A 25743-nucleotide genomic window follows, 5' to 3' on the forward strand; every position below is an offset into this window, starting at 1 on the left:
GCTTGTGACTAGACCATTCTCTGTGGTTTCCTTTGACCTGACCTTCCGTTGCTGAACCCGGCCCGTGACCTGTGATTCTTGTCTACTGTTCTGTACCGTTTTGTCCTGTTGTTGTCGACCCGGCCTGCCTGACTACGCTATTGTCATTCCTACCAGCTACATGCCATTGGCGGCGGCCATTACCACAGCCGGGGTGTCTCGGGGGCCGCGACCTGGTTCCTGGCTGCGTCAAGTCCATCCCCACCATCAGGGGCCCTGGTGAAGGGCAGCCTGGGACTTAGACTCCGCACCCTGAGGGACTTCGGTCTATTGGTGGTGGTTGTCGTCAGTCAGTGCGTTACCCTGCCACTAGGCCTACCTGTCCGTTCCACAGCCCTGCCCTGACAGTATTTCATCACTTGCCCATTAAATGAGTGTTTCAATACTACAGGTAGTGGTGCCCCCCTTGTTCTTTTCATGCTCATGATACAAGTGCCTCAGTTGTTGGTTCTAACTGGTGAGAATTGGGGGATCACAAGATCTCTCACTCTTCACCCTGGGCTGCCTATCAAAATGGATTGTACAGAATAATCTCAATCATAGCTACATTGGCACTGAATGCCTACATATTCCAGATGGCAAGTTTATTCATACAGTCGGTCCCTGGGCTACAAACACAATAGGGTCTGTAGGTTTGTATGTACATTGGAACAGGCACATTTTCTGTGTAGCTCCAGCCAAAAAATTATTTTCAAGTTTTTTGGATAGCATAAAAACTTGTACAGTTTTTAAATATTTATTAAATCACTGAAAAATCACATTACAATTTACTTAATTATCAACATGTGAACACAGCCAGGAGTATGCATGTATAAATAACAAAAATACCAAAACCTGAATTGCAGTATATCTTCTCCTATAGATTCAGCTTCCTCCTCTTATGTTTGTTTCACTAAAAAGAAAACATATAAAGGGATTTAAAGTATTGATCAACGTTTAAATAAAGGATCAAGAGAGGCTCCCACTGGCTATACGTAGGCTAGGAGCTGTAACTCCAAATTTCACCTATAGCTGCTAACAATTAGTATTGTGCCACGCTGAAAGGCACAAAAGATTTCTATGCAATCATTAAATTAAAGCGTATCCAAACCCAGGAAAACAAAGGTAATATATTGTAGCTTCCTGGTTCTTAGATTTGATGGCTACCTTGGTTTTCTTTTTTTAGGCTTTTGTTTTCCTTTATTTTAACCTGTGATCCTACCAGTAACACACTTCCTGTCCTTGTGTGACAACACTCACTAATCATATTGTAACTAGGTAAGAGCAGCGTTGTCACCCTATACCAGGACTATAGAAACCTTCCGTTCTCCATAGCATAGAGCAGTCTTTCTCAACCTTTTTAGCCAAAAGGAATGCCTGAAATAAATTTTAGTGGCATTGGCTTCAGAACGATGCAGGCACCATCAAAAGGGAGGCCAGTCACCCATAGTTCAAAGAACCCCTACCAACCTATGGAGGAACCCAGGTCGAGAATGGCTGGCATATAGGGTAGGGGTAATGAAGTCCATAGAGATAATTGGGAACAACGTAACTCAGGAGAGGCTGAGTCTAGATCAGAGTTTCTCAACGTTTTAGCCCAGAGGAACCCTTGAAACAATTTTTAGGTCTTGGGAGAACACCTGCTAAAATCAATTCTTTGAGGGTCACTGGTAAAAATAGCTCTCACATTGATGGTCAATGGAAAAATGCTCCTAATAGTGGTGGTGGTAGTCAAAATGCCCCCTAAAAAGAGCGTTAGTATCCTGCAGCTGTCTCTGCCAAGTAGCATTGACCGCACAACTATGGAGGTATCATCAAATGGGAGGTCAATCAACCACAGCTCAAGGAAACTCTAGGATTCCAAGGAACCCTGTTTGGGAATGGCTGTCCTACAAGAAGTTATCAGCTGACAAGATCTCTGGCAGAATCAATTGGTATTTTTTTGCAATAGAAATGGTTTGAATGGGATATTTAACTGACCAAAAGTGAACAAATAAGAGTTGTACATTGTTAGGGTTTACACACACTTATATCATTACTGCTTTGGATTTGATTTACTAAAGACAAATCTGCAAAGTGAAGAGCCTCTATGTCTCTTGTAAGCCAACCTCTTTGTGTTCTACTAGTATGCTATCTACATACAGGGTCCCCAGTACAGCTTGTTCTTTTGTTGAAGCATCATTTCTGGTCTTGACAGGAAATGGGGGAAAATCTCTCCAATATGGACACTGGCAATACAAACCTAACAGCGGCACTGCACATTCCACTCTCTTTCCAAAATAAATAAAATCCTTTAGCTGGCCCTGATCTGTAATAATAATCTCTTCCTTTTTCTACCGACAGGATAAAATACCCCACATTCAAATGTTTCATAACACATTTCTGATATACTTACCAAAGGCATATTTGGCGAAGAACCCTTGGAGCTGAATAGAATCATCGCTGTGGACCTGAATAACAAGGCTATTGCCTGTGGAGGTTAATGTAGGTATGGTGCTTATCCCACAATATTTTCCCATCAATGGGGAGGTGGTCTTTGGTCCATTGAAAACAAGCATATAGTCAAACCTGCAGTTGCTGTTGACCTCCAGATTGAAGTCCGTCACATTTAAAGAGACCTGTAATGGAATGAAAACATAAGAATTATTGGATACTTGCACTCAGCAATATTGGCGGACTTCCCTGGATAGTTTCAAGGGCTAAATGGATCAACTAAAGTTGGATTTTCCTTACCAATCTGTATCATTCTTTTAAGATTTGTATAGACATGTATGCTTGACTGAACAAGTGTTTTGACTGCTGTCACATCTATGGGCACCTTTAGACAGTAATGGATAGTCCCAGAGAGTCCCTATCTCCAATATGTTTTCTAATCTATAAAGCAAGACACTGTACACTATCTATTTTTGCCAACAAACGTTTTGGTTCCAAATACATAGTACAGAAACACATTTATCTACTTCCACCATTCCATTTGACCAATCCCATGTTTGGCTTTAGCACACCAGCCTTTCTTAATCATTTTAACATGGAGGAACCCTTAAGTTATCTTTCCAGTCTCAGGGAACTCCTATTAATATTACTATATCTACAGCTCATGATACATTAGTGTGGTGGTCCTTACATTGGTGGTTAATGAGAAGAATTCTCCTTACATTGGAGGTCAGTGGGAAGAAGGCTTCCTACATTGGTGGTCAGGGGGAAGAAGGCTCCTTACATTGGTGGCCAGTAGGGAGAATTCTCCTTACATTGGTGGCCAGTAGTGAGCATTCTCTCTACATTGGTGGTCATTGGAAAGAATGTTCCTTACATTGGTGGTAAATGAGAAGAATTCCCCTTACATTGATGGTCATTGGGAAAAATTCTCCTTACATTGGTGGCCAGTAGGAAGAATTCTCCTTCACTGGTGGTCAATAAGAAGAATGTTCCTTACTTTGGTGGTCATTGGGAAGAATGTTTCTTACATTGGTGGTCAATAAGAAGAATGCTGATTACTTTGGTGGTCATTGGAAGAATTTCCCCCTTATGGATAGCTAAAAAGATCAATGGTGTCAACGTTTACTCGACTGAGAGGCAGAAGCTGCTTATTGTTCAAGGAACCCCTAGCAACCTCTGATGGAACCTTAGGGTGCTATGGAATCCTGGTTCAGAATGAATGCTACAGACTCTTTCCTTTGAAGAACATGATGGAACAGGCTCACCTTCACCCATTACGACTTGTATTGTTTTTTTGTCTACTTCTACAAATCTATTGAAATGTAATTCCAGATTATACCATATTGTTTAAAATAATTAAAATGAATAGAACATAATGTTACCTAACTAAAGCTCTCATGTAGTATTGGAATTATAAACCAGGGACCCGTTTATTACTATTGTCTGTAATCTTGTGATGGACCTGCTCAGTTCTTCCCCACATGCCCTTCTATGTTGAGTAGGATGACATGTTTTAAATTTAAAATAATAATTATGAGTTCAACTATATATAAACTGATAATTGGCCTTTAATATGTTTCATCTTAGCTGAGGTTATGTGTCCCTGCTGCCCTGCAGATATTCAATTTCTTGAAGAGCAGATGGCAGATCTCTGAGCAGTTGCAATTCAGAGAGGGTTCACCAAAGCTACCCCTTCCCCCCACCGCTACTATGCAGAAAAAAGTAAAATAAGAGGGATCATTAGGGTGAGTTACAGCAGAAAACCCAGAATCCTGCAGAAACTGTCATCCACTGAAGGTTCAAGACTAGATAGGTGATATCAAAAAGTTTCAAGATTAGTTTTGTAACACGCCAACAGATGGTTGCACAAGGCTGCACACACAGTCACAGGGAGCACCGACCTTCATAAGTCGGTGTGCCAAATGGCATCATCTGTACATCAGGAGCTGTGCAACTGGAGCTATTCTGACCCTGTGTGTTACCACATCTGCTATTTCATCATGGACAGCAAGTTAGAGCTATTTCATCATGGACAGCAAGTTAGAGCTATTTCATCATGGACAGCAAGTTAGAGCTATTTCATCATGGACAGCAAGTTAGAGCTATTTCATCATGGACAGCAAGTTAGAGCTATTTCATCATGGACAGCAAGTTAGAACAAAGTGAAATTCTGCGTGAATAATGCAAATCACTAGATCTCCACAAGGTTGTGAAAATGGCAACCTTTGAGCTGGATCTTCATATTCAGGAAGAGGGCATTTTTGGGGGTTGAGGTTGTTGAAGGTATTTCTGATCTCTCATCGTTTTCCAGTGATTTTTTTTCCTTTCTTGAATTGCACGTGCAACTTAAAACACCTCGAATGGCTCATTGCAGCTTCGCCGTAAACTTGCCGAATCATGTCAAACGTCTCTGTGGCAGAATTGCCCAGTTTCACACAGAATTTTACATTTGCTCTTTGTTCTAACTTGCTGTCCATGATGAAATAGCAGATGTGGTAATGCATGTGGTCAGAATAGTACCAGCTGCACAGCTTCTGATCTACACAGGATGATGTCTTCTGCCACACTGACTTATGAAGGTCGGTGCTCCCTATTACTGTGCATGCAGCCTTGTGCTGCCATCTGTTGGCGTGTTACAAAATTAGTCTCTAAACATTTTGATACCACCTCATAATTAAAAAAAATACTTTTAATGGAAAGGTATAGTGGTTTTAAATATCATTTATTTTAATTACAATTTTAAAGTTTGCAAGCTTATATGCTTTTTTTTGCACATTTACATTATTTTTGTAAAAACCATAAATATAAAATTCACATTTAATACAAGGTGCTCTCGTGCTACATAAAGCCCATCACCAGCTACACAACAAATAAGACCTAATTAGAAAAGTACATTGTTAGGGTTTCTATACTCTTTCATTCTGGGTACTCACTAGATAACCAGCCGGGGCCGTCACTACCCAGGTACAGTCCATATTGGTGGGATAGTTAGAGGGGTAGTTGGGAGTAGAGAATGTTCCCTGCGGGTTGGTCAGCATTGAGCCGCAAGTCACTAAAATAATGAAAATATCATTACTGGAATATAAACCAATCAGACCAGGACTGTCAAACAAATCAAAGATAAGATAAAAAGAAATAAAAGATTTATATTTGCAGTCAGACTTATTTCTTGGTAAAGACATTTCAGACATTCTAAAAAATGACTGCAACACTGTGGTGGTTATTTACTAAAACTGCATGGTAAAAGATCTGGTGCAGCTCTGCATAGAAACCAATCAGCTGTACCAGATTATTTTTTTTATTTTAGTAAATCTACCCCAGTGTTCCAAGACAGCAAAAGGGCAGAGCCAACAGTGGAAGCTAAGCAGTCATTTTGAGCTAAGACAGATCTAGATCGACATTATACATATCACAGTAGATTGTTACTGAAATGGTTATAAGGACATGCAACTATGACCTACTGTATGTACTATGGGGTTGATTTACTTAAACTGGAGAGTGTAAAATCTGGTGCAGCTCTGCTGATAAACCAATCCGCTTCCAGGTTTTATTGCCAAAGCGTAATTGAACAAGATGAAGTTAGAAGCTGATTGGCTACCATGCACAGCTGCACCAGATTTTGCACTCTCGAGTTTTAGTAAATCTTCCCCTATGTGTATATAATACATTTTTTTGATAAATGGTTTTAGGCTAGGTTCACACCTATGCAGTTTGGTTTTGATCCGTTTCTGCAGTGCGTTTTTGCACATGCGTTTTTTATGCTTTTTTTTTCCAACTTGTTGCTGGGCATATTAAAACACAAAATGCATAAAAGACGCATCAAAAATGTGTCAAAAATGCACTACATGATTTCTGCAGAATCTCCATTGAAGTCTATTGAACCAAAAACACAACGTTTTGTTTTTAAAAAAAAGTCCCTGACCCTTTCCAAAAAACACCCCGGGTGAAAACGCGGAGATGTGAATGTGTCCCATAGGGAATCATGGTAAATGGACTGATTTGCGTTTCTGCAAAACGCAACGTAAAACGCATAGGTGTGAACCTAGACTTAAAGTGCAGCCTTCAGCCAAGGATAAAGAGTCCACTTGTAAAGCATCAGGTTATTATTGCTGTCTATGTTCCTGCTGGAAGGATTTATCTCTCTATTAGTGCCAGCTGGCCAAAGATGGATGGAATTCCAGCCAGTTCAGGCTAGGTTCACTCCTATGCAGTTTGCATTTGATCTGTTTCTGCGGTGATTTTGCGTTTTTTTTTTTATTCTATTTAAAAAATTTCTTGTTGCTAGGCAGATTTAAAATGCAAAACACGGCAAAAAAACTGTACTACATGTTTTTAAAAAAGGCACATTAACACTAGATGCATTTAGGCGCAACATCACTTGCACATTCAAAAGAGGTGCGTGTGGGCAGAAAAAACTACAAACACACATTAATACTAGACGCACTTAGGCGCAACTGGGCGTTTGTGCAATAATGCATCCTAATGGCCAAAATAAATAAATATTCTGGCCAATAGAATGCATTAACGCCCAACACATATGCAAAACGCAGCTTTGGGAGCTTTTAAGCTGCATTTTCTCTCTCCCCCGGAGCAAAGGCATCCAGGGAAGGAAAAAACCATCCTGTGTGCATGAGGCCTTACTGATATAACATGCTGCCCCCTCCCTTCTAGAAATTCTAGTTTCTACCGGATCTGATTCCAAGGCAGCATTTTCTGAGTCACTGACATAGAAGAATTATGGAATTAGGTGCACTCAGCACTGGGATAGGTTCATCTAGCACCCAGGGCAAGGATGTGGGACTGCGCCCCCTCCCCCACTGTTAATACATGCTGTAGAATAGATTTACTGCCCTGTGTCCATTCTCTGCCCCTTTGCTCCTCTGTGCCCAGGGCACTTGTCCCTCCTGCCCACCCCATTTTGGGCCTTGGTGCACTGACGTCATTCTGCTCTTCCAGATCTGCATGCTTATCCCTGCTGGTGACATCAGTGACCAGGACAGTGACAGACAGCAGTTCAAAGGAAGCTAAGCAATGGGAAAAATGTAAAGCTCTCACTGGGGGCTCATTCACACTAGTGGATGTGGGGCAAGAAAACCCCACAGTTGAGCTGTGTTTTTACTGTCCCCCAAATCAAATGCACCCTCTTAGCTGCCTAGGCAGAGGCTGGGGTTGTACACATGCTTTGCTTTGTGGTTGTAGCAAGAATTATACCCCTGTTGGTTTTCGCCCACCAAGCGTGACCCATTCAAGTGGATGCAGTTTTCAAAAGGTTAAAGCAAGCAGTGATGAGGAGATACAATGATACAGCCCCTCCTCGCTGCCTGTCAAATGCTCTCTGAAGAGCAATCTGAATGTGACTGCCCTTCAGAGACCAAAGCTTGTGTGAATGAGTCCTAAAGGTTCCCATTTATTACATTTTATTATTTTCTTTCCAGAACTTCATATCATAAAATGAGGTAAAGCTCGGCACTGTGGTGTGAAGTCTTACCAGTGCTGTATTCAGCCTTGAATCCAGTGGCCTCGGCACTGTTGTCACTGACAAATTCAAGGAGCATTGTATTGGTTGTAGAGATCATCGGGGGAAGCTGGCCGGATCCACAGGCTCTGTCCAATAACACCGGGGAGGAAGTGGTGGGCCCATTGTAGATCCTCAGGTAATCAGAAGTACAGTCCATGGAGGTCTGCACATCAAAGGCAAGGAATTGCAGGAAGACCTGGCGGAAGAAGGAGATGTCAGCAAGAGAAGGAAACCTCGGGCATTGGCTTCGTGAATAGTGGCTCTCTGTTATTAAAAAGCAATGAAACTGTATCTGAGCACCATAAAGACAAACTGCTATTACTTTCATTTTTAATATTCAAAACAAACTCCCCCATCTATCCAGGTCTCTGTGCTTTATTCTGCTGAGAACTCATCCCCTAGCATTTCTAGCTGTGGCCATCTTGAGTAAAGGCAGATGATTCATGTAACTGTTAATTTCGGGAATCCATCTGCCCATAGCTCAGGCAAGCAGACAGAAGGTTGTGCTTAGCTGAGAAAACCCCTCCTCCAGATTACATTAAAAAAAAATGTCCATGAAGACTCCTGGGATGTATGACATCATTTTGGCCTAGGCCAGATACCAGGAAGCAACTGAAGAAGTAAAAAAAAAAAAAGATTAATGGCCATTTCACATTAGAGAGGAAAGCTGGCTTTACTTGTCTGGCTGCTGCCCACATCTTACTGCGCTAGGTGCAGTGTGGTGCGGGATTCAGCACATCACATGGCTCCCCCCCCCCTTTTTTATGTTTTGGACAAACTTTATTTTAAGTGTACAAATTGTACACTTTATTCATGGCGCTGAACAGAAGCGCAATGTGCTGTGCTGCTATACAGTGCCATGTGATTCTGTACAGTGCGCTGCGATAAAATCACAGCATGCTGCACTGCAGCTCCAGGCTGCGTTGCAATGTGAAAGGGAAACACAGAAAACAACAGTTTTTTGTGTGACCTTGCAGTGATAGGCGTTTTACAATGCAGTCAAATGTCTGTCACCGTGCAATGTGTGAATAAAGCCTAAAACAAGTAAATAAAATATACCTTCCTATCTATTTACTAACGCTAACCGCATAAGGATGAAAAATACGTCATGTCGAGTGAGGACCGGTTCACACCACCAATTGCACAGGAACATGCTGTGCATTGCAGTGCGATTCACATGCGATCCAGGTGTAGTACGATTTCAGCCCATTTATTTGATTGGCCTGAAATCATGCCAGTCTGCACCAAAAGTAGTGTATGCAAACACACAGTAGCCGGATCACATGGCGCTATTGTACCATGTGATCCAGTGCAGGCAAACGCGCTGCGTTTGGGGTGTCACTAAGCTAACACTGACACCCACTGCAAGTGCAGTGTGTTTTGAATACAGTGCGGGAAACACGCACAGAACCTGGGTTTCCCGAATTACGTTCTGGTGTGAACGGGCCCTATCCCTCCATAGTGTGTTCTTGTCTCAGTCTAGAGTACTAAGTGTCATTTCTTTCTGATGCTTCATTCCTCTGCTATCAGCATAAATCACTTCTGACAAGTTTTCCTGACACAAAGAGAAAAAAGGTGACAGGGGAGGGACCTCCAGCTGATTGACAGCCTCAGCTCTGTTCCTGTGAGCTGTATGAAAGGGGGGGGGGGTGTCCCTTCCCTCCAATCAGCTCTCAGAGCTTTCCTCACTGATCTCTATGATGCTCTCCGCCCCCTTTTTTCTGAACTCTCAGACAAGTGTTATAAATTCATCACTTTGAATGGATGTAGAGAAGAGAAGACTGCAGATAAACAGGTACAACTTATGTAGGAAAATTTTTTTCATCTCTGTGTATCATCTGAGGCCAGTGACTTTACTGGGTATATCTAAAGGTGTACAAGCACTTTAAGTAATAACCATTTAACCCTTTGAGGTTCAGTATTGTGGGCCTTACCTGGTTGGATGGAACACGAATGAGCCACAAACAGCGGCTGGCAGCGGGATAATTATTGGGGTAGTTGGAAGATGTTAAGGATCCTCTAGGACTGGAGAGCAATGTTCGGCAGAGACCTGAAAAAGGTACATTGTTAGGAATTCAAAGTGATTGGAGATATAAAGAGCAAGACAGAGCAGTGATCTGCTGCAGCAAGAATCCGGCTATTTACATACAGAGGTATGATTGGATTTCATCTGATGCTCCAGGGTCATCACAGAATACGTCTGATTGAGAAATAGGGGGGATTTACTAAAACTGGAGCACTCAAAATCTGGTCCAGCTGTGCATGGGAGCCAATCAGCTTCCAGGTTTTATCCTCAAGGCTTAATTGAACAAGCTGAAGTAAGAAGCTGATTGGCTACCATACACGGCTGCACTAGATTCTGAGTGCTCCGGTTTTAGTAAATCCCCCCCATAGCGACCACCCAGATTTATAGAGTTCTAGGAATCCTGCTTTTTCTTACCGCAATCATATAACTTGTTAATCTTGGCAACATCCAAGGTGCTGAGTCCATAACGCTGTCCGATGGGGACAGAGGCATTTGGTTTCGGCACAATGGTGGGAGAACTGCCATCCACAGAGAAAGCATATCTAGAAACAAAGAAAACCAAATGTTATACATTCACTATCATCAGCATAGATTTAGTTTAAAAGGGGTGCTCTAGGTCAGTTGGTCTGCTGGCCTTTACTTGGGCCTTAGGGCCCTATTCCTCCCACTGACACCAATAATGGACTACTAGTCCTCCCACTAATGCCAGTGATGGGGCACTATTCCTCCCACTGACACCAATAATGAACTACTAGTCCTCTCACTGACACCAATGATGGGGCACTCTTCCTCCCACTGACACTAATAATGGACTACTAGTCCTCTCACTGACACCAATGATGGGGCACTATTCCTCCCACTGACACCAATGACGGGGCACTATTCCTCCCATTAACACCAACGATGGGTTGCTATTCCTTCCACTGACACCAATGATGAGGCACTATTACTTCCACTGACCCCAATGATGGGGCACCATTCCTCCCACTGACACCAATGATGGGTCATCATTTCTCCTACTAACACCAGCGATGGGGTACTATTCCTCCCACTAACCCCAATGATGGGTTACCATTCCTCCCACCAACACCAGCGATGGAGATTATTCTTCCCACTAATACCAATACCTCCTACTGCTCACAGGTGTTATGTAATTATTTTACCCCACTGAACACCAAGTCTGAGGCATTTTCTACTCCCACTGGCCACAATCTGGCCCTCCTAAAGTCTGAAGGACAATAAACTGCCCCATTGCTTAGAACGTTTGGAGACCCCTGCTCTAGGTGACAGAAAAGCTTACCAGGTCTCTTTATACACTGCTCAAAAAAATTAAAGGAACACTTTGAAAACACATTGGATCTGAATGGGGAAAAATCTCCAGCTGGATCTCTATACTGATATGGACTGGGTAAGGTGTTAGGAACATAAGGATGCCCCATCGTTTGATGGAAATGAAAAATATCAACCTGCAGAGGACTGAATTTAAAGACACCCCAAAAATCAAAATGAAAAAATGATGCAACAGGCGAGTCCATTTTACTGAAATTTCATTGCAGCAACTCAGAATGGTCCTCAGTAGTTTGTATGGCCCCCACGTGCTTGTATGCATGCCTGACAACATTGGGGCATGCTCCTAATGAGACAACGGATGGTGTCCTGGGGTATTTCCTCCCAGATCTGGACCAGGGCATCACTGAGCTCCTGGACAGTCTGAGGTACAACCTGCCGGCATTGGATGGACCGAAACATGACATCCCAGAGGTGTTCTATTGGATTTAGGCCAGACGAACGTGGGGGCCATTCAATGGTATCAATTCCTTCATCCTCCAGGAACTTCCTGCATACTCTCACTACATGAGGCCGGGCATTGTCGTGCACCAGGAGGAACCCAGGACCCACTGCACCAGCGTACGGTCTGACAACAGGTCCAAGGATTTCATCCTGATACCTAATGGCAGTCAGGGTGCCATTGTCTAGCCTGTAGGGGTCTGTGCATCCCTCCATGGATATGCCTCCCCAGACCACCACTGACCCACCACCAAAACGGTCATGCTGGACGATGTTACAGGCAACATAATGTTCTCCACGGCTTCTCCAGACCCTTTCATGTCTGTCACATGTGCTCAGGGTGCACCTGCTCTCATCTATGAAAAGCACAGGGCGCCAGTGGTGGACCTGCCAATTCTGGTGTTCAGTGGCAAATGCCAGTCCAGCTCAATGGTGCCAGGCAGTGAGCATAGGGCCCACTAGAGGACGTCGGGCCCTCAGGCCACCCTCATGAAGTCTGTTTCTGATTGTTTCATCAGAGACATTCACACCAATGGCCTGCTGGAGATCATTTTGTAGGGCTCTGGCAGTGCTCATCCTGTTCCTCCTTGCACAAAGGAGCAGATACCGGTCCTGCTGATGGGTTAAGGACCTTCTACGGCCCTGTCCAGCTCTTCTAGAGTAACTAACTGTCTCCTAGAATCTCCTCCATGCTCTTGAGACTGTGCTGGGAGACACAGCAAACCTTCTGGCAATGACACGTATTGATGTGCCATCTTGGAGGAGTTGGACAGTCAGAAATGAGTAGGGAACAAAATGTCAGTGGCCTCCACCTGTAAAACCATTACTGTTTTGGGGGTCGTCTCATCGTTGTCCATCTAGTGCACCTATTGTTAATTTCATTAACACCAAAGCAGCTGAAACTGATTGACAACCCCCTCTACTACCCCCCTCTGCTACTTAACTGACCGGATTAATAATCCAGGAGATTCATTGACTTGATGCTAGACTCTTATTAAAAAGTGTTCCTTTTTAAGCAGTGTACAGTGTTTTTCTGCCTCCTCATAATGTCTTTGGAGAGCTCTCAGACCTCTCCTTTTCCCCCTCACTTCCATTTGCTTTGAATGATAAGTGCATGATAGTTATGGTTGTGTGTACTGCTCTCTGCACACTACAAATCCCAACAGTGCATAGTCCATCTCAGGAGTGAGCAAGAGAAGGTGACTACTTTCCTCTATACAGAGGGACCTCTAATAGGAATTAGGATGATGACAGCAAAAAGAAAAATAATTTTTTGATTTGGAGGAGGCTGACAGCAATAGAAGGACATTTCTGAGTTAAGAAGACAGGAATAGAATTGTTTTTTTTAAACCAGAGTTAGTGTCACATTAATCCAATATCACTGAAGGAGTGCTAAATTGTGCATAAAGAGACACCATCACTTTGTATATTTGGAGCACAGTGACCGTGTCTGCTGACAGCCCACCGCCCCTGTTCAGTATACATGCTTGCGGAGGGAGCTATCTGCAGGAACTGCCACTTTGCCATGAACTTGTAAAGCGACAGTCATTTTCAGCATGCTAAAATGACATACAATAACATTGGTCGGCAGGCCACTTTAGCATGCCTGAAAGCCGTATTAAACCCAAAACCAAAAATGTTATATATTGCAGCATACCAATCATTAGATGTGGTGGCTGCATTAGTTTTCAATTTAGGCTTTTTCACTCTGTTTTCACCTGGTGATCTGGCCAGTAACACACCTCCTGTATTAGCATGCTCCCACTCTGGATGAAAGAACACAGGGGGCACCTTTTGGAAGCAGCATTGTTAATCTGGGAGGAGGGGGGTGTTAGATGTATTAGCAGCAGGGGCGGACTGACCATTTGAGCACTCGGGCACTGCCTGAGGGCCCGGGGTCAGTAGGGGGCCCCATGAAATGCCCCTGGTACATTTATAGGCTTTTTTGGGTGTGCTTTGAGTGTGGGCAAGGACACAGGGGCCCCATGATCCCATATTGCCCGGGGGCCCCACGAGATGTCAGTCCGCCCCTGATTAGCAGATTTAGATATACAAACAAATTGAAGCCAAACTCCAGATAACACTTTGTAATGAGTTACAGCAGCTGTTTTTTTCTTTTTGGGATAAAGATATTACATAAATAAATACAAGTGGATCATTGTAAGCACCCCTGTCAGTGGTAAATGGTTTGGTCTCATCCCTGCTACATCCCTTGTCCCTCAACTGCTACATCTGCAAGAGAGCTTGTTATTTTAAAAAACAGCAGACTTACTGGCCAGATCACCAGGTGAATATAAGGGGAAGAATAGAAAACCCCCCTTAAGAAAATCACTCACATTGAGTAACATGGTAATGCACATTGTATATATACTTCCAATAAAATGGCCGCTGACCACAGCAACTAGTGACAATCACACCGCACACTGGTAACTAAGATCTTAAAACAACGATCAAGTGCTTTCATCACGAGGTCCCGGCGTGCGTACTGACGTCACGGATGGTCACGCCCTGACACGTTTCGTCATAACCAACTTCCTCTGAGGGAATGTGAGTGCTTTTCTTAAAGGGGGTTTTCTATGGCAATACATTATTGTTTTTACGGTATCACGCTATGTGGCTGTTTTATTTTGCCCACATATGGAATTGATATTTCTCAATCTGAATGGGGAGGAGATCGGAGTAGGAGATACTAATAATCGATTGATTGGAGGTTCTTTTGGGCTGCTGGCTGATTACCAAGTTCGAGATTTCACAAGCATTCATTATTATGGAGATTGAAATATTTGCTTTTGAGTTTAATCCCGCTTTAAACACTTCAAAGCATATGTAAATCCACGAACAAACGTTTCATGTATTGCAGCTTACTAGTACTTAGATGTGGTGGCTGCGGTCGTTTTTTTTTTTCCAGTCCAAGTCCAAAAAAAAAAACCTGTTGATCCTGACAGAAATCCAGTGTCCATGCAACTCTATGTGCCCGGAACTGAAATCTCAAAAATATTTTCAGCTTTCCCAACTATCTTCTGTGAACTACATAATTCCTCCTCCCAATGTAAGGAGATGAGGAGAGAGGGGGTGTGTGTGTCCAATCAAAATCAGCAGAACAGCCCAGAGTGACCACTTCTCCTCCATAGATACAGTGCAATGATTCAGCGTTGTTACTATAGGACAGGAAGGGTGTTACTGGCAGGATCACCAGGTGAAAATAAAGGAATAATCCTGAAAAAATGAATCTGATGACCGATAACCTGCAATATATTACATTTTTGGGGGGTTGAAGAATCAGGATCAGTGAATGTTTCAATGTTAATAGATCCGGCTGTGCCGCGTACAAGGATATTGCAGCAGTTTAATGGTAGATTTAGCTGTGTGCCTAAATTTCCTCTGAAGCCTGATCCGAATTGGGATCGCGCTTCAGAGGCTACTGACAGGTGGCGAGGAAGCGATGTGATGCCTCCTCATCATGTTTTAAACCCATTTTTACTGACAAACGCGTTTGGAGCGCTTCCCGATTTGCTTGAGTGTGCTTGTCGTCTACCGATTGCTGCACGTCAGGTATATTTTGCTGCAGGTGTGAAGCACAACGGCATGTAAACACCCCCATCCGCTGCCTAGTTCAGCATGAGGGGTGGAAATTACGCAGCTCAAACATTCATTTTTTTTGCCCCCCCCCACAACCCCACATCTGAATGAAGCCTGAGAATAAAACGGTGTTTCTGGCAAATACAAAGTGCCAAGTTTTTTCTTTCTATGTAATGTCACCATCTGTACCTTGGATAATGCATGACGGAGCCATAGTCGTATTCCATGCCTTGATTCTGTGTGTCAAACTGCTGAAAGTTCCCCTCGGCCCCTGCAGGAGGCAAAATTTGCAGCATTATATCGCATTATTCCATTATATTAAAAGGAAACCTTCACAGAGATATGGGTTGGCCTCCATTGCTCACACCCTACAAATGCTACTTGCCTGGCTGCCATGATGATCCAGTGTTCAAAGACCCAAAACAAACATGGAGTCAGGAGTCGTCACAACACTTGCTGCATGCTTGTTCAGGGTCAGTGACTCAGGCACACTGGGCATTTAGCTGTAGGTGGAGGGCATAGGCGCACCGTCCAGCATTGCTGCCAGCAGCCTGTGAAGCTCTATGAGAGACTGACAGCCGGGATGGGGATGGGTAGTGCCCTCGGTGGTACCTCTGTTCAGGGTAGTAGGTGCCTAGGGATGAATGCCCAGAACACAGACTGCTTGCACTCTGAGTATTCGTCCCCTAAAGCATGACAGGCTGCTGGCAGCAAAGCTGGACGGTGCGCCTAAGCCCTCCACCTACAGCTAAACGTCCGGTGTGCATGAGGCCTTAATGAAAGAGACAGCAACTGGCATCTTCTGAACAAAGGTGCTATGAATAATCACTGGGCCACAGTTTTCTTCTTTTTTTCCCCTTGTACCAATGAGGAAATGTCTGCCCACTTCCTGTGTAGTCACTGAGACAGGAAGTAAGGGGAAATCTCCCCACACTTAGGCAAGCATAGCTGTAAAAACCCAAATGACATTCCAGCCTTTCCACACTCCACCCAAAACACGAAGGCCTCAGGCACACAGGGGTGTTTGCCCACTTCTTCCGAACACCTTTTCTCCTGGCCAGAAAAAAGCAGCACAAAAAAAATGCTTAAGGCCGCGTCTAGATGTATTTAGGTGTGACAAGTGTTCGGGCGTTCATTCATTGCATTGGCCAGAATATTACTTTATGAATGAACACTTATGTTCTAAATGCACTTATGCGTGTTCAGTGCATCAGGCATTTTTTTTTCTGCCAAACGTATATGGATATATAGGCTAACATGAAGGGGAGTTTAGAGGCAAAAAAAAAAAACAGGCATTTTTGATGCCCATTGAGCATGAGGTCTAAAAATTATAGGCTGGAGCTCCAGGAAAATTCCACTGATCCACCTCCTCCCCTGCATGTAAAGTCATTCTGTGCATCTTGGGAAAAATCTAATATTCTCAGGCTATATTCTCTGTAGACTGAATATGCCAATGAAGACAATACTGCATTATGGCCACTGGATGGCACTGATGGGCATACCTATTTCCTATGATACCCAGCGCCATCTTGTGGCTACAATGTAGTATTTTCCCCATTTTCAAGTTTGATCTGCAGACAATATAGCCTTAGAACATTCCATTTTGCCTCATTTGCACAGAACAAATTCACATGCAGTTTTGATGGACGATCAGCTATGCAAATGTTTGTAATGATACTCCCCTTGTAATGTAATGAGATCACCCAGTCTGATACCTGGCATGATGTTGCTGTATGTGATATTGACGTAGTTGTCGCGGTCACTCCTACTCTGTTCATGGAAGAATCCCAGAGCGTGGTTCAGCTCATGCTGGACGGAGCCGTGGACCATGCAGCTGCTTGTCACCGATACAGTTTGACTTCCTCCAACCTTACCGACATAGGACCAACATCTGTGGGGAACGGGAGAAATCATATTATTATGTCATCACAACGGGCGATGCGCCAGGTGCTGCAACCAGTAGCCGAGCACATTAAAGTGTAGGGAACAGTGTATGTCAGGGCAGCTGCAGCCATGATCCCCCATCTCCTCTGTGACTAATGAAGCCAGAATCAACGGGGATTTCATCACTTTCAGAGCTGTCTTGGCCAGGCCGTTACAGCCAGAGAAGCATCTGACCAAACATGAGGGCAGGGGAGAGATCAGGGGTCTAATAGGCCCATGATGTCTCCATAAAAAGGACCTGTGACTGCCCAAAGCTATTACTAAGGGAGCTTATTGACCCTTTGTAATAGCAATAAAGTTAAATGAAAAATAAAAAAGTGTAAAAAAATTAAAATAAAATAAATACATAAAAAAAAGAAAAAAATTTAAAAACACCTATGTGCCCCCGTGTTTGTGCGCAAATGCAAAACCACACACCGGTCCAGCACACGTATGTAAACAGCAACTGCACCACACTTGGGAGGTATTGCCGCAAACATTGGAGTGAGAATAATAATTCTAGCTCCAGGACTCATATTTAACTCTAAACTGATAACCTGGAAAGGCTTCCAAAGTGTAACCTATGAACAAATTTAGGTACCGTAGTTTGTCGCCAATTCAAAGGCAATGTCAAATTTTAAACCTTGGCATGTTTGGTATCTATTTACTTGATGCAACATTATATTTTTAGATTCTGCAAGGCATCTGTTTTCAGAAAATATATAAATCATTTTCCTAAGGGCCATTCACACCACAGAAACACAGTCCAGATCAGCAATGGGCAAACTACGGCCCGCGGGCCGTATACGGCCCGGCGGACCTTTTAATCCGGCCCGCGGAGCGTGGCAAACATTGGCTGTCAGGATGTAGGTGGGGCAGCGTGACGAACTCCTCTCCTCTCACAGTCCGCCCTGAAGACCGGAATGGCGCGGGAACACGGCGAGAGGAACGCGCGGAGCAAAGGTAAGTGAATTGACACAATATGGGGAATGAATTACTATAGGGGGGATGAATTACTATATGGGGGATGAATTACTATATGGGGGATGAATTACTATATGGGGGATGAATTACTATGGGGGATGAATTACTATATGGGGGATGAATTACTATATGGGGGATGAATTACTATGGGCGGGATGAATTACTATGGGGGATGAATTACTATGGGGGATGAATTACTATATGGGGGATGAATTACTATGGGGGATGAATTACTATACGGGGGATGAATTACTATACGGGGGATTAATTACTATGGGGGATGAATTACTATATGGGGGATGGATTACTATGGGGGATGAATTACTATGGGGGATGAATTACTATGGGGGATGAATTACTATATGGGGGATTAATTACTATATGGGGGATGAATTACTATATGGGGGATGAATTACTATGGGGGATGAATTACTATATGGGGGATGAATTACTACGGGGGATGAATTACTATGGGGGATGAATTACTATATGGGGGATGAATTACTATGGGGGATGAATTACTATATGGGGGATTAATTACTATGCTTACTATGGGGGAATATTACTATACTTACTATGGATGGCATGGTAGTGGCTGGGCCGGCCAGCAGCTAGTCCGGCCCCCGGGTCCAATATATGAACCCATTGCGGCCCTCAAGTCAAAAAGTTTGCCCACCCCTGGTCCAGATGCATTTCTGCATGCATGTTTTCAATGCATTTCAGTGTGTTTTTGATGTGTTTTCAATGCATCCCAGTATATTTTTCCCCTCTTGTTTTTTTCCAAGGTTCCTGGGTTTTTTTTTATTTTGCTGTAATGCATTCAGGTGTGTTTTTGATGCGTTTGGATGCGATTTGGTGTGTTTTTGATGCATTTTGCCATGTTCCAGTACAGTTCAGTGCAGAAAAAAATGCAGCATGTTCTGATTTTTTTTGACTGCATCTGGTGTGAAAATCACCCCAGTAGGTAAGCGATTATATGGCATGTCGCATTCCACGGGTGGTACTGCCACCAAATGTCACCCACTCAAGTGAATAAGATTGCAGTGCATGTGGTTGCTGTGCAGTCACGTGGCATTTTGAGGGTTAACTCCGGAAACAGGCAGCACCACCTGATCCACCGTGGATCGCTTTTCAGAGGGACCGCAATTATAGCCACACATGTGAATGACCCTTTTGAGAAGGGTGTCCTGGAGCAAAAAGCATAAAGCCATTATGAAGAAGACCATTTTTTGTACTGCGGCTGTCTGCAATTTGGCCTCAAGCTCTGAAAAGTGTTCCATGAAAGAGCAATACAACTAGAGGAGCGAAGCAATGCCAGTTCCAGGACGTCTCAACTAACTACATCTGCGATGGTTGTAAGAAAGGGACATTTACATTTATTGGCAGCTGCATACATATGAGTACTGGCTCTACATTCAAATCAAATTAAAATAAAAAAAAGAGGGAGGATGGATGAGAGGAATGTTTCACATACCCGCTGGCATCCTTAATTTGCAGAAAGTTAGATTCTGTGGTGCGTGGGATGAAGCGCACACAGGTGAGAGTCGCAAATTCTTGCATGGCACCAAGAAATACCGCTTTATCAGAGGAACCTGTGGAACCAGAAGATCCCTTTATTAGGCACATCTTGTGAAATAATACTGGCGTTGCGTTTTCCCCACACCCGCTTTATTCAGATTTTTATATTATTTCCTATATTCATTTAGCAAAACTTTTTTAGCAAAAAAAGGCAATCAATGGTGTTTGCAACTATTTTTGGATATACTGTGTATGTAAAAAGTTTCATGTAAGTTAGTTCATCAACATAAAGTAATGTTGTAAAAGGCAAGCTTCTATGTATAATCTGTAATTTTATAGGTATATATATATATATATATATATATATATATACACAAACATACACAGTATAGTATATAGTATAGTATATATACACACACACATATATATATATATATATATATATATACACACAGTGTATATACATATACACAGTGTATATATATATATATATATATATATATATATATATATATATATATATATATATATATATATATACACACACACAATATACACAGTATATATATATACACATATATATCTATGTAAATGTATATACACGGAGGCAGCCATATTTATCTCATCCCAGGGGTTAAAGGATAAGTTCACCTTTGGGAACATGTTACATGTTCCACCCGTTTTTAGGGTGGAACATGTAACATGTTCTCATAGCTTCAGCCGCACCTGTCGCCCCCCCACCTCTGACAGATAATACCGGGAGAAGTTTCCCCATACTGTCTGTCAAATTTGAAAACAGCGCGGACGTGCGGGGCTCCGCCCACAGACTTCTGTGAATGAATGAACTGCAGGTCCCAACAGCCTTGTAGTTTTCAATGAACTACTACGGCATTGTGGAGCTCCATGGTAGTTCATTGAAGCTGGAGACCTGCATGGCATCAGCGATCTACTGATTGCTGGTGCTAAGCTTTCCAGGCTCCTTTGGACAAAAATAATAAATGCACATTTTTTTGCCTGCAAAAAAAATGTGCATTTATTATTTTTGTCCAAAAGTTGAACTTATCCTTTAGTGCTCATGTACACTGCAGCTCCTAAACTAACGTTCAGCTTTTCTGCATTTTTTTCAGCTGCCCCTGAACTCTCCCTAATGTTTTCCTATGTCCATGTACACATTGTCGTTTACAGGTAGTTTACAGGCAGTTGAGTTTACAGTCGTTTTTTTGAATATGTTCAGGAGTAGATTTACCGGCGTTTCATACGCCAAACGCTTATAAACGGGGTTAACTGCGTTTATAAGAGTTTGCATTTATAAGCGTTTGCGTTTATAAACGTTTTTTAACTGTTCCATGTCCAGATGCTGTCCGGGTGCCTTTTTTCATGATCCGAAATGCATGCAAAGTGTTTTCCATGTATTCAAATGGACCCGGTACACCAGCGCAGTCAGTTCCAGGTTTGTGTGAAGGAAAAAATGGTACAACGTACCGCATTATGCTCATGATGGGATCCATAGTGAATACGTCCAGAAAAGACAGGTCATCTCAACACATACTGCTCTCTCTGCTTCTGCTCTCTCTATTCCTCTCAAAATGTCTGAAACAGTTAATTATTTACTATTTTTCAGTGCATTCTGGGCATTTTGAAAGGTCTCCTGAGGTTATCTTTTAAAACCGTTCTAAACGCAAATAAATGCGCATAAACGTGGTATGAAGACGTGGCTGAACTGACGTTTTCTAACCTACGTTTTCCAGTAGTCAGTTTCCATCGTTCAGAAGAGTTTTCCAAACATCCCGTGTACATGAGCCTTTATAGTTGACAAGTTGAAGGGATTGAATGAAAATGGTGCGTTGGCTCCCTCTAGTGGCTGAATAACAATTATCTACTCAATGAATGCAATATCAAAATTATGGAATGACAAGCATGTAAAAATGTGAAACTAACATAAAAAAGTTGTATTTTACTGTAAACAATGCAAGAATACATCAAAGTATGTACTGAATGTAAATACAGTTTGCTGCTCTGTCACAGCTATGTTCCATGTTATTGCTAGGGTAGATTTTAGATATGTCTAAATCTCCTTTTCCTCTGAATCCCGACTCATGTTCACATCATGGTGCAGAGACAGGTGGTAGGGAAGTGATGTGAAGTCTCCTCACCGTCTGTTTTAACACCATTTTTGCCGACACACATGCCGCAACTGTGTGCACTGCATGTGGTTGGGGGGGGGGGGGGCGCTCGCAGCGCTTAACTATTTGCTTGACTGTGTAGCGTTTGGCGGTCTTGCTGGGTGAACTTTGCATCGCGGAAGCATTGCAGCTATAGCGTGTTAACATCCCCATCTGCTGCCTATTGCAGCTTAATCACTTGGCGCCCGCAATGTACTGCGGACAGGCGGCTGCTGAAGGTAAAGGTACATTGCTGCCTAATTCCGGGTTTAGGGCACACGCATATGCGCCCCCGCCCGGTACCCCATGTGATTGTACACAGCAGGAGCCTGTCACCCAGCCAGTGATTAATGACCAGTACCTGCTGATCGGCTGTGTGCAATCACAGCCCAGAGCTCTGTGTTAGTAAACAACACAGAGCTCTGTACAGAGGAAGCGATCTGTCTGTTTCTCATCCCTGTGAAGCAGGAATGAGAAACGGAGAGATCTAGTAGTAAAAGCAGCACACTTTACACACATTACACATAGTGAGGCACACATTGAACCCCATGATCACCCTAGATGTTAACCCCTTCCCAGTCAGTGTTATTAGTACAGTGACAGTGTACAGCATTATCACTGATCACTGTATTAATGTCACTGGTAATGTCAGTGTCAGTTAGTGTCAGATTGCCCACCGCACTATTGCAGTCCTGTTATAGGTTGCTGATCGCTGCTATTAGTATAAATAAATAAAAAGAATACAAATTCCAGCTTATATACACTTTAGTTTGTAGACGCGATCACTTTCACGCAAACCAATCAATAGACGCTTATTGAAGATTTTTTTTAACCAAAGGCATGTAGCAAAATTCATTTGGCCTAAATTTATGAAGAAATTAGATTTTTTTTTATTGGATATGTTTTATAGCAGAAAGTAAAAAAAAATTTTTTCCCCCCAAATTTTCAGGTTTTTTTGTTTCTACAGCAAATAATAAAAACCCAGCGGTCATCAAATATCACCAAAAGAAAGCTCTATTTGTTTGAAAAAAATGATATAAGTTTAGTTTGGGTACAGTGTTGCATGACCGCACTATTATCAATTAAAGAAGTAGCGTAGTGCTGAATAGTAAAAAATGGCCTGGCCATGAAGGGGGTAAAACCTTCCGGAGCGGAAGTGGTTAAGGAGGGGCAATTGGCAGGTGGCAAAAACGCAGCTCAACGGCCCAAATTTGTCCGCTCCCCCAAACGAAGTCTAAACGGAGCTTTATTGCTTTATTTTACTAAACAGCTGTAAGTCCCAGTGTCTGGAATATTTCCTGTATTGTATTACCCCCCCCCCTTCATGCTCCCTTGTTATATTTATCACTTTGCAGGTTGTCACGGCAGATGATGGCGCTATATCAATACATTATTATGTAAATTAAACCAACTCTGCTCTAGGGGAGACACTCTGCTACCTGGAAGCAAAGCTGCCACTGAACTGAGCAGGACAACTGGCTAAACTGCAGCGTACAAGACCCTGAAGAGAAAGAGGAGATGACTGTGTGCCTTTTGAGCTGCAGAGAATCTTGTGACCCCCCTCAGGAATAGTTAAGCCCCTTTCCTGCACAAAGCTATCATACAATAACCATAGGAACCTGCAAAAATCCCTAAATAATTGAAAATGGACATTTCATCCAGGTGTTGCCTCTTCTGCTCTAGCCGGCTGTCTTACTCTCTTCTACAGGACCTTCAGGATCAACACAGAGGGTAGGCAAAGTCTTCAGTCTCATAGTGTCCTTGTGGGAAATGGCCCCCAGGGGCCCCAGCACTGCAGATTCATGTGTTTGCATGGGAGGAGTCAGCATACTCACTGTAGTCGGAGGAGATGGTGTAGGGAACGTTCACGAATCCAGTGCTGTTTTTACTCCATCTGCAGGAGTTGTCATCACACTTTAAAGCGTTGCGTTCAACATCCACAGCGATGTCTCCTTCCTGCAGCAGCATTTTGTTCTCTATAAACAGTGAAGACATTTGCTAGAAGTTACAAAACAAAAGTGACAGACGGGACTAAAGCCCAACCCCCAATTAAATCTGAGCTCCGGGATCAGCAAATATTGTCTAAATACATAAATAATAACGAGTCATATGTATTCTTCCTTGGATCTTGGTGTGCTTTGTGTATTTCTGCCAGATCTGCCCAGTAATCCAGTGTGAACCTTCACCTCTGTGCAGGAGCTTCCTGTCATAAAGACCGCTCTCTGCTGCTCTCTCTCCTTGTGCAGGGTGACTGGTCTTGTCTCCGCCCCTTCCTCTAGTTTTCTGCAGGCAGCCTGTAGTGGGTGGAGTCTGCTGGGTCCCTCCCACAGCTCTGCTGTCTGCAAAGACTATATACAGCACAGTGATGATGTCACTGCTACTTTTACAATTAAAGTAGTAGCGCAGTGCTGAATAGTAAAAAATGGCCTGGTCATGAAGGGGGTAAAACCTTCCGGAGTGGAAGTGGTTAAGGAGGGGCAATTGGCAGGTGGCAAAAACGCAGCTCAAAATCCAGTGTGAACCTTCACCTCTGTGCAGGAGCTTCCTGTCATAAAGACCGCTCTCTGCTGCTCTCTCTCCTTGTGCAGGGTGACTGGTCTTGTCTCCGCCCCCTCCTCTAGTTTTCTGCAGGCAGCCTGTAGTGGGTGGAGTCTGCTGGGTTCCTCCTACAGCTCTCCTGTCTGCAAAGACTATGTACAGCACAGTGATGATGTCACTGCTACTTTTACAAGGTAATATCTGGGTTTGTTAAGGAATTTGATACATAAAGTGAATTTATATCCTTAGAGGCTCCAAGAAATATATTTCAATTAAAGTGTTTGTGTTTTGAGTTCAGTTGTAATTATTGTTTCTAGTTTCAGACAGCGTGGGGAATAAATATTCAGTCTTTTTTTGGCAGTGACACCCTGTCTGTCACTTCCTGTCTCTGTGAAGCCTATACAAGAGTAGGAGAGCAAATAGAAGGCAAGTCTGAGTGACTGGTGAGGCTGTCCTTAGGCCTCATTTATACTTGAGTTTGGCAGGGAGGGGGAATGGAAAAAATGTGTGGCTGAGCTGTGGTATTACTGCCCCCAAACTGCAAAGGCAGCGGAGGGGGGAGTACATATGCCGCATGGCAAAAATCATTCCAGCTATCACATTTGGTGGGAAGTACCACCCACTGAACACGACCCATTTAACTTAATGCAACAACATGTGACACACGAGGTTGCAGCACGCTATTGTCGGGTTCAAGGGGTTAAATCAGGCAGAGAGGAGGCGATACAACTCCACCTCACCACCTGATGAATGTCTCTAAAGAGCGTTCCAAACACAGATCGCTCTTCAGACAACGCATGTGTAAACTGGTCTTTAAAGTGACCCCGTGTTTGCTTTGGCTTTAGCAGATAAACAAGCAGAATATATATATTTTATCTGATTAAAGATTACTCCACTTTTGCTGGGAAAAAACATTCCCCTCTGGGGGATCTCTGTACATTGCAGGGATTTTACAAACTTTGTTGCAGAGTCCGTCCTTTTGTTATTCTGAAGAAATAACTGTTTGTTTGTCTGTGTCCATGTGAATCTGTATGGGAGTGGCTTTATAATTATCAATCAGATGCTGCACCTGCAGGGTTCTAATGAGGAAAGTGGCAGGGTCTGCATCCCTTTAGACGTGATTTCCTATTGGGACTATTTCACCAAAAATCTGCCCAAAATCTGACTTGTATCTTAGTGCCGACTTCTGGGAAAATCAGTGAGCCAATCACACAAGCAGGACATGATATCTCTGGGGGGCGCTCTGTACACCA

The 25743-nt window shown here is 43.2% G+C and overlaps 1 protein-coding gene across 1 annotated transcript; it reads right to left on the bottom strand.

Annotated features, from left to right (window-relative positions):
* Positions 1-809: 809 nt before the first annotated feature.
* LOC149455012 (embryonic protein UVS.2-like) lies at positions 810-23921 on the bottom strand. Its single transcript, XM_089686761.1, has 10 exons — positions 23788-23921; positions 19747-19864; positions 17081-17256; positions 15555-15636; positions 10413-10540; positions 9907-10022; positions 7943-8168; positions 5388-5506; positions 2414-2636; positions 810-931 (listed from the first exon to the last, which is right to left on the bottom strand). Exons 1-10 carry the CDS (start codon positions 23918-23920, stop codon positions 918-920), a joined length of 1335 nt encoding a protein of 444 aa, XP_089542887.1. The 5' UTR covers position 23921; the 3' UTR covers positions 810-917.
* Between the last annotated feature and the right edge of the window lie 1822 nt (positions 23922-25743).

The sequence above is a fragment of the Staurois parvus genome, unplaced genomic scaffold (assembly GCF_062004578.1).
Source record: "Staurois parvus isolate SC_StPar_1 unplaced genomic scaffold, SC_StPar_1.0 ptg000410l, whole genome shotgun sequence".
NCBI lineage: Eukaryota > Metazoa > Chordata > Amphibia > Anura > Ranidae > Staurois > Staurois parvus.

Excerpts from the sequence above, each read along its gene's own strand:
- LOC149455012 (XM_089686761.1), bottom strand. The coding sequence starts at position 23,920 with ATGCTGCTGCAGGAAGGAGACATCGCTGTGGATGTTGAACGCAACGCT. Across the intron at positions 17,257-19,746 it reads CAAATTAAGGATGCCAGCGG|ATGTTGGTCCTATGTCGGTA; the intron begins GTATGTGAAACA and ends CGTTCCCCACAG. Across the intron at positions 5,507-7,942 it reads CAAGGCTGAATACAGCACTG|TGACTTGCGGCTCAATGCTG; the intron begins GTAAGACTTCAC and ends TCATTATTTTAG.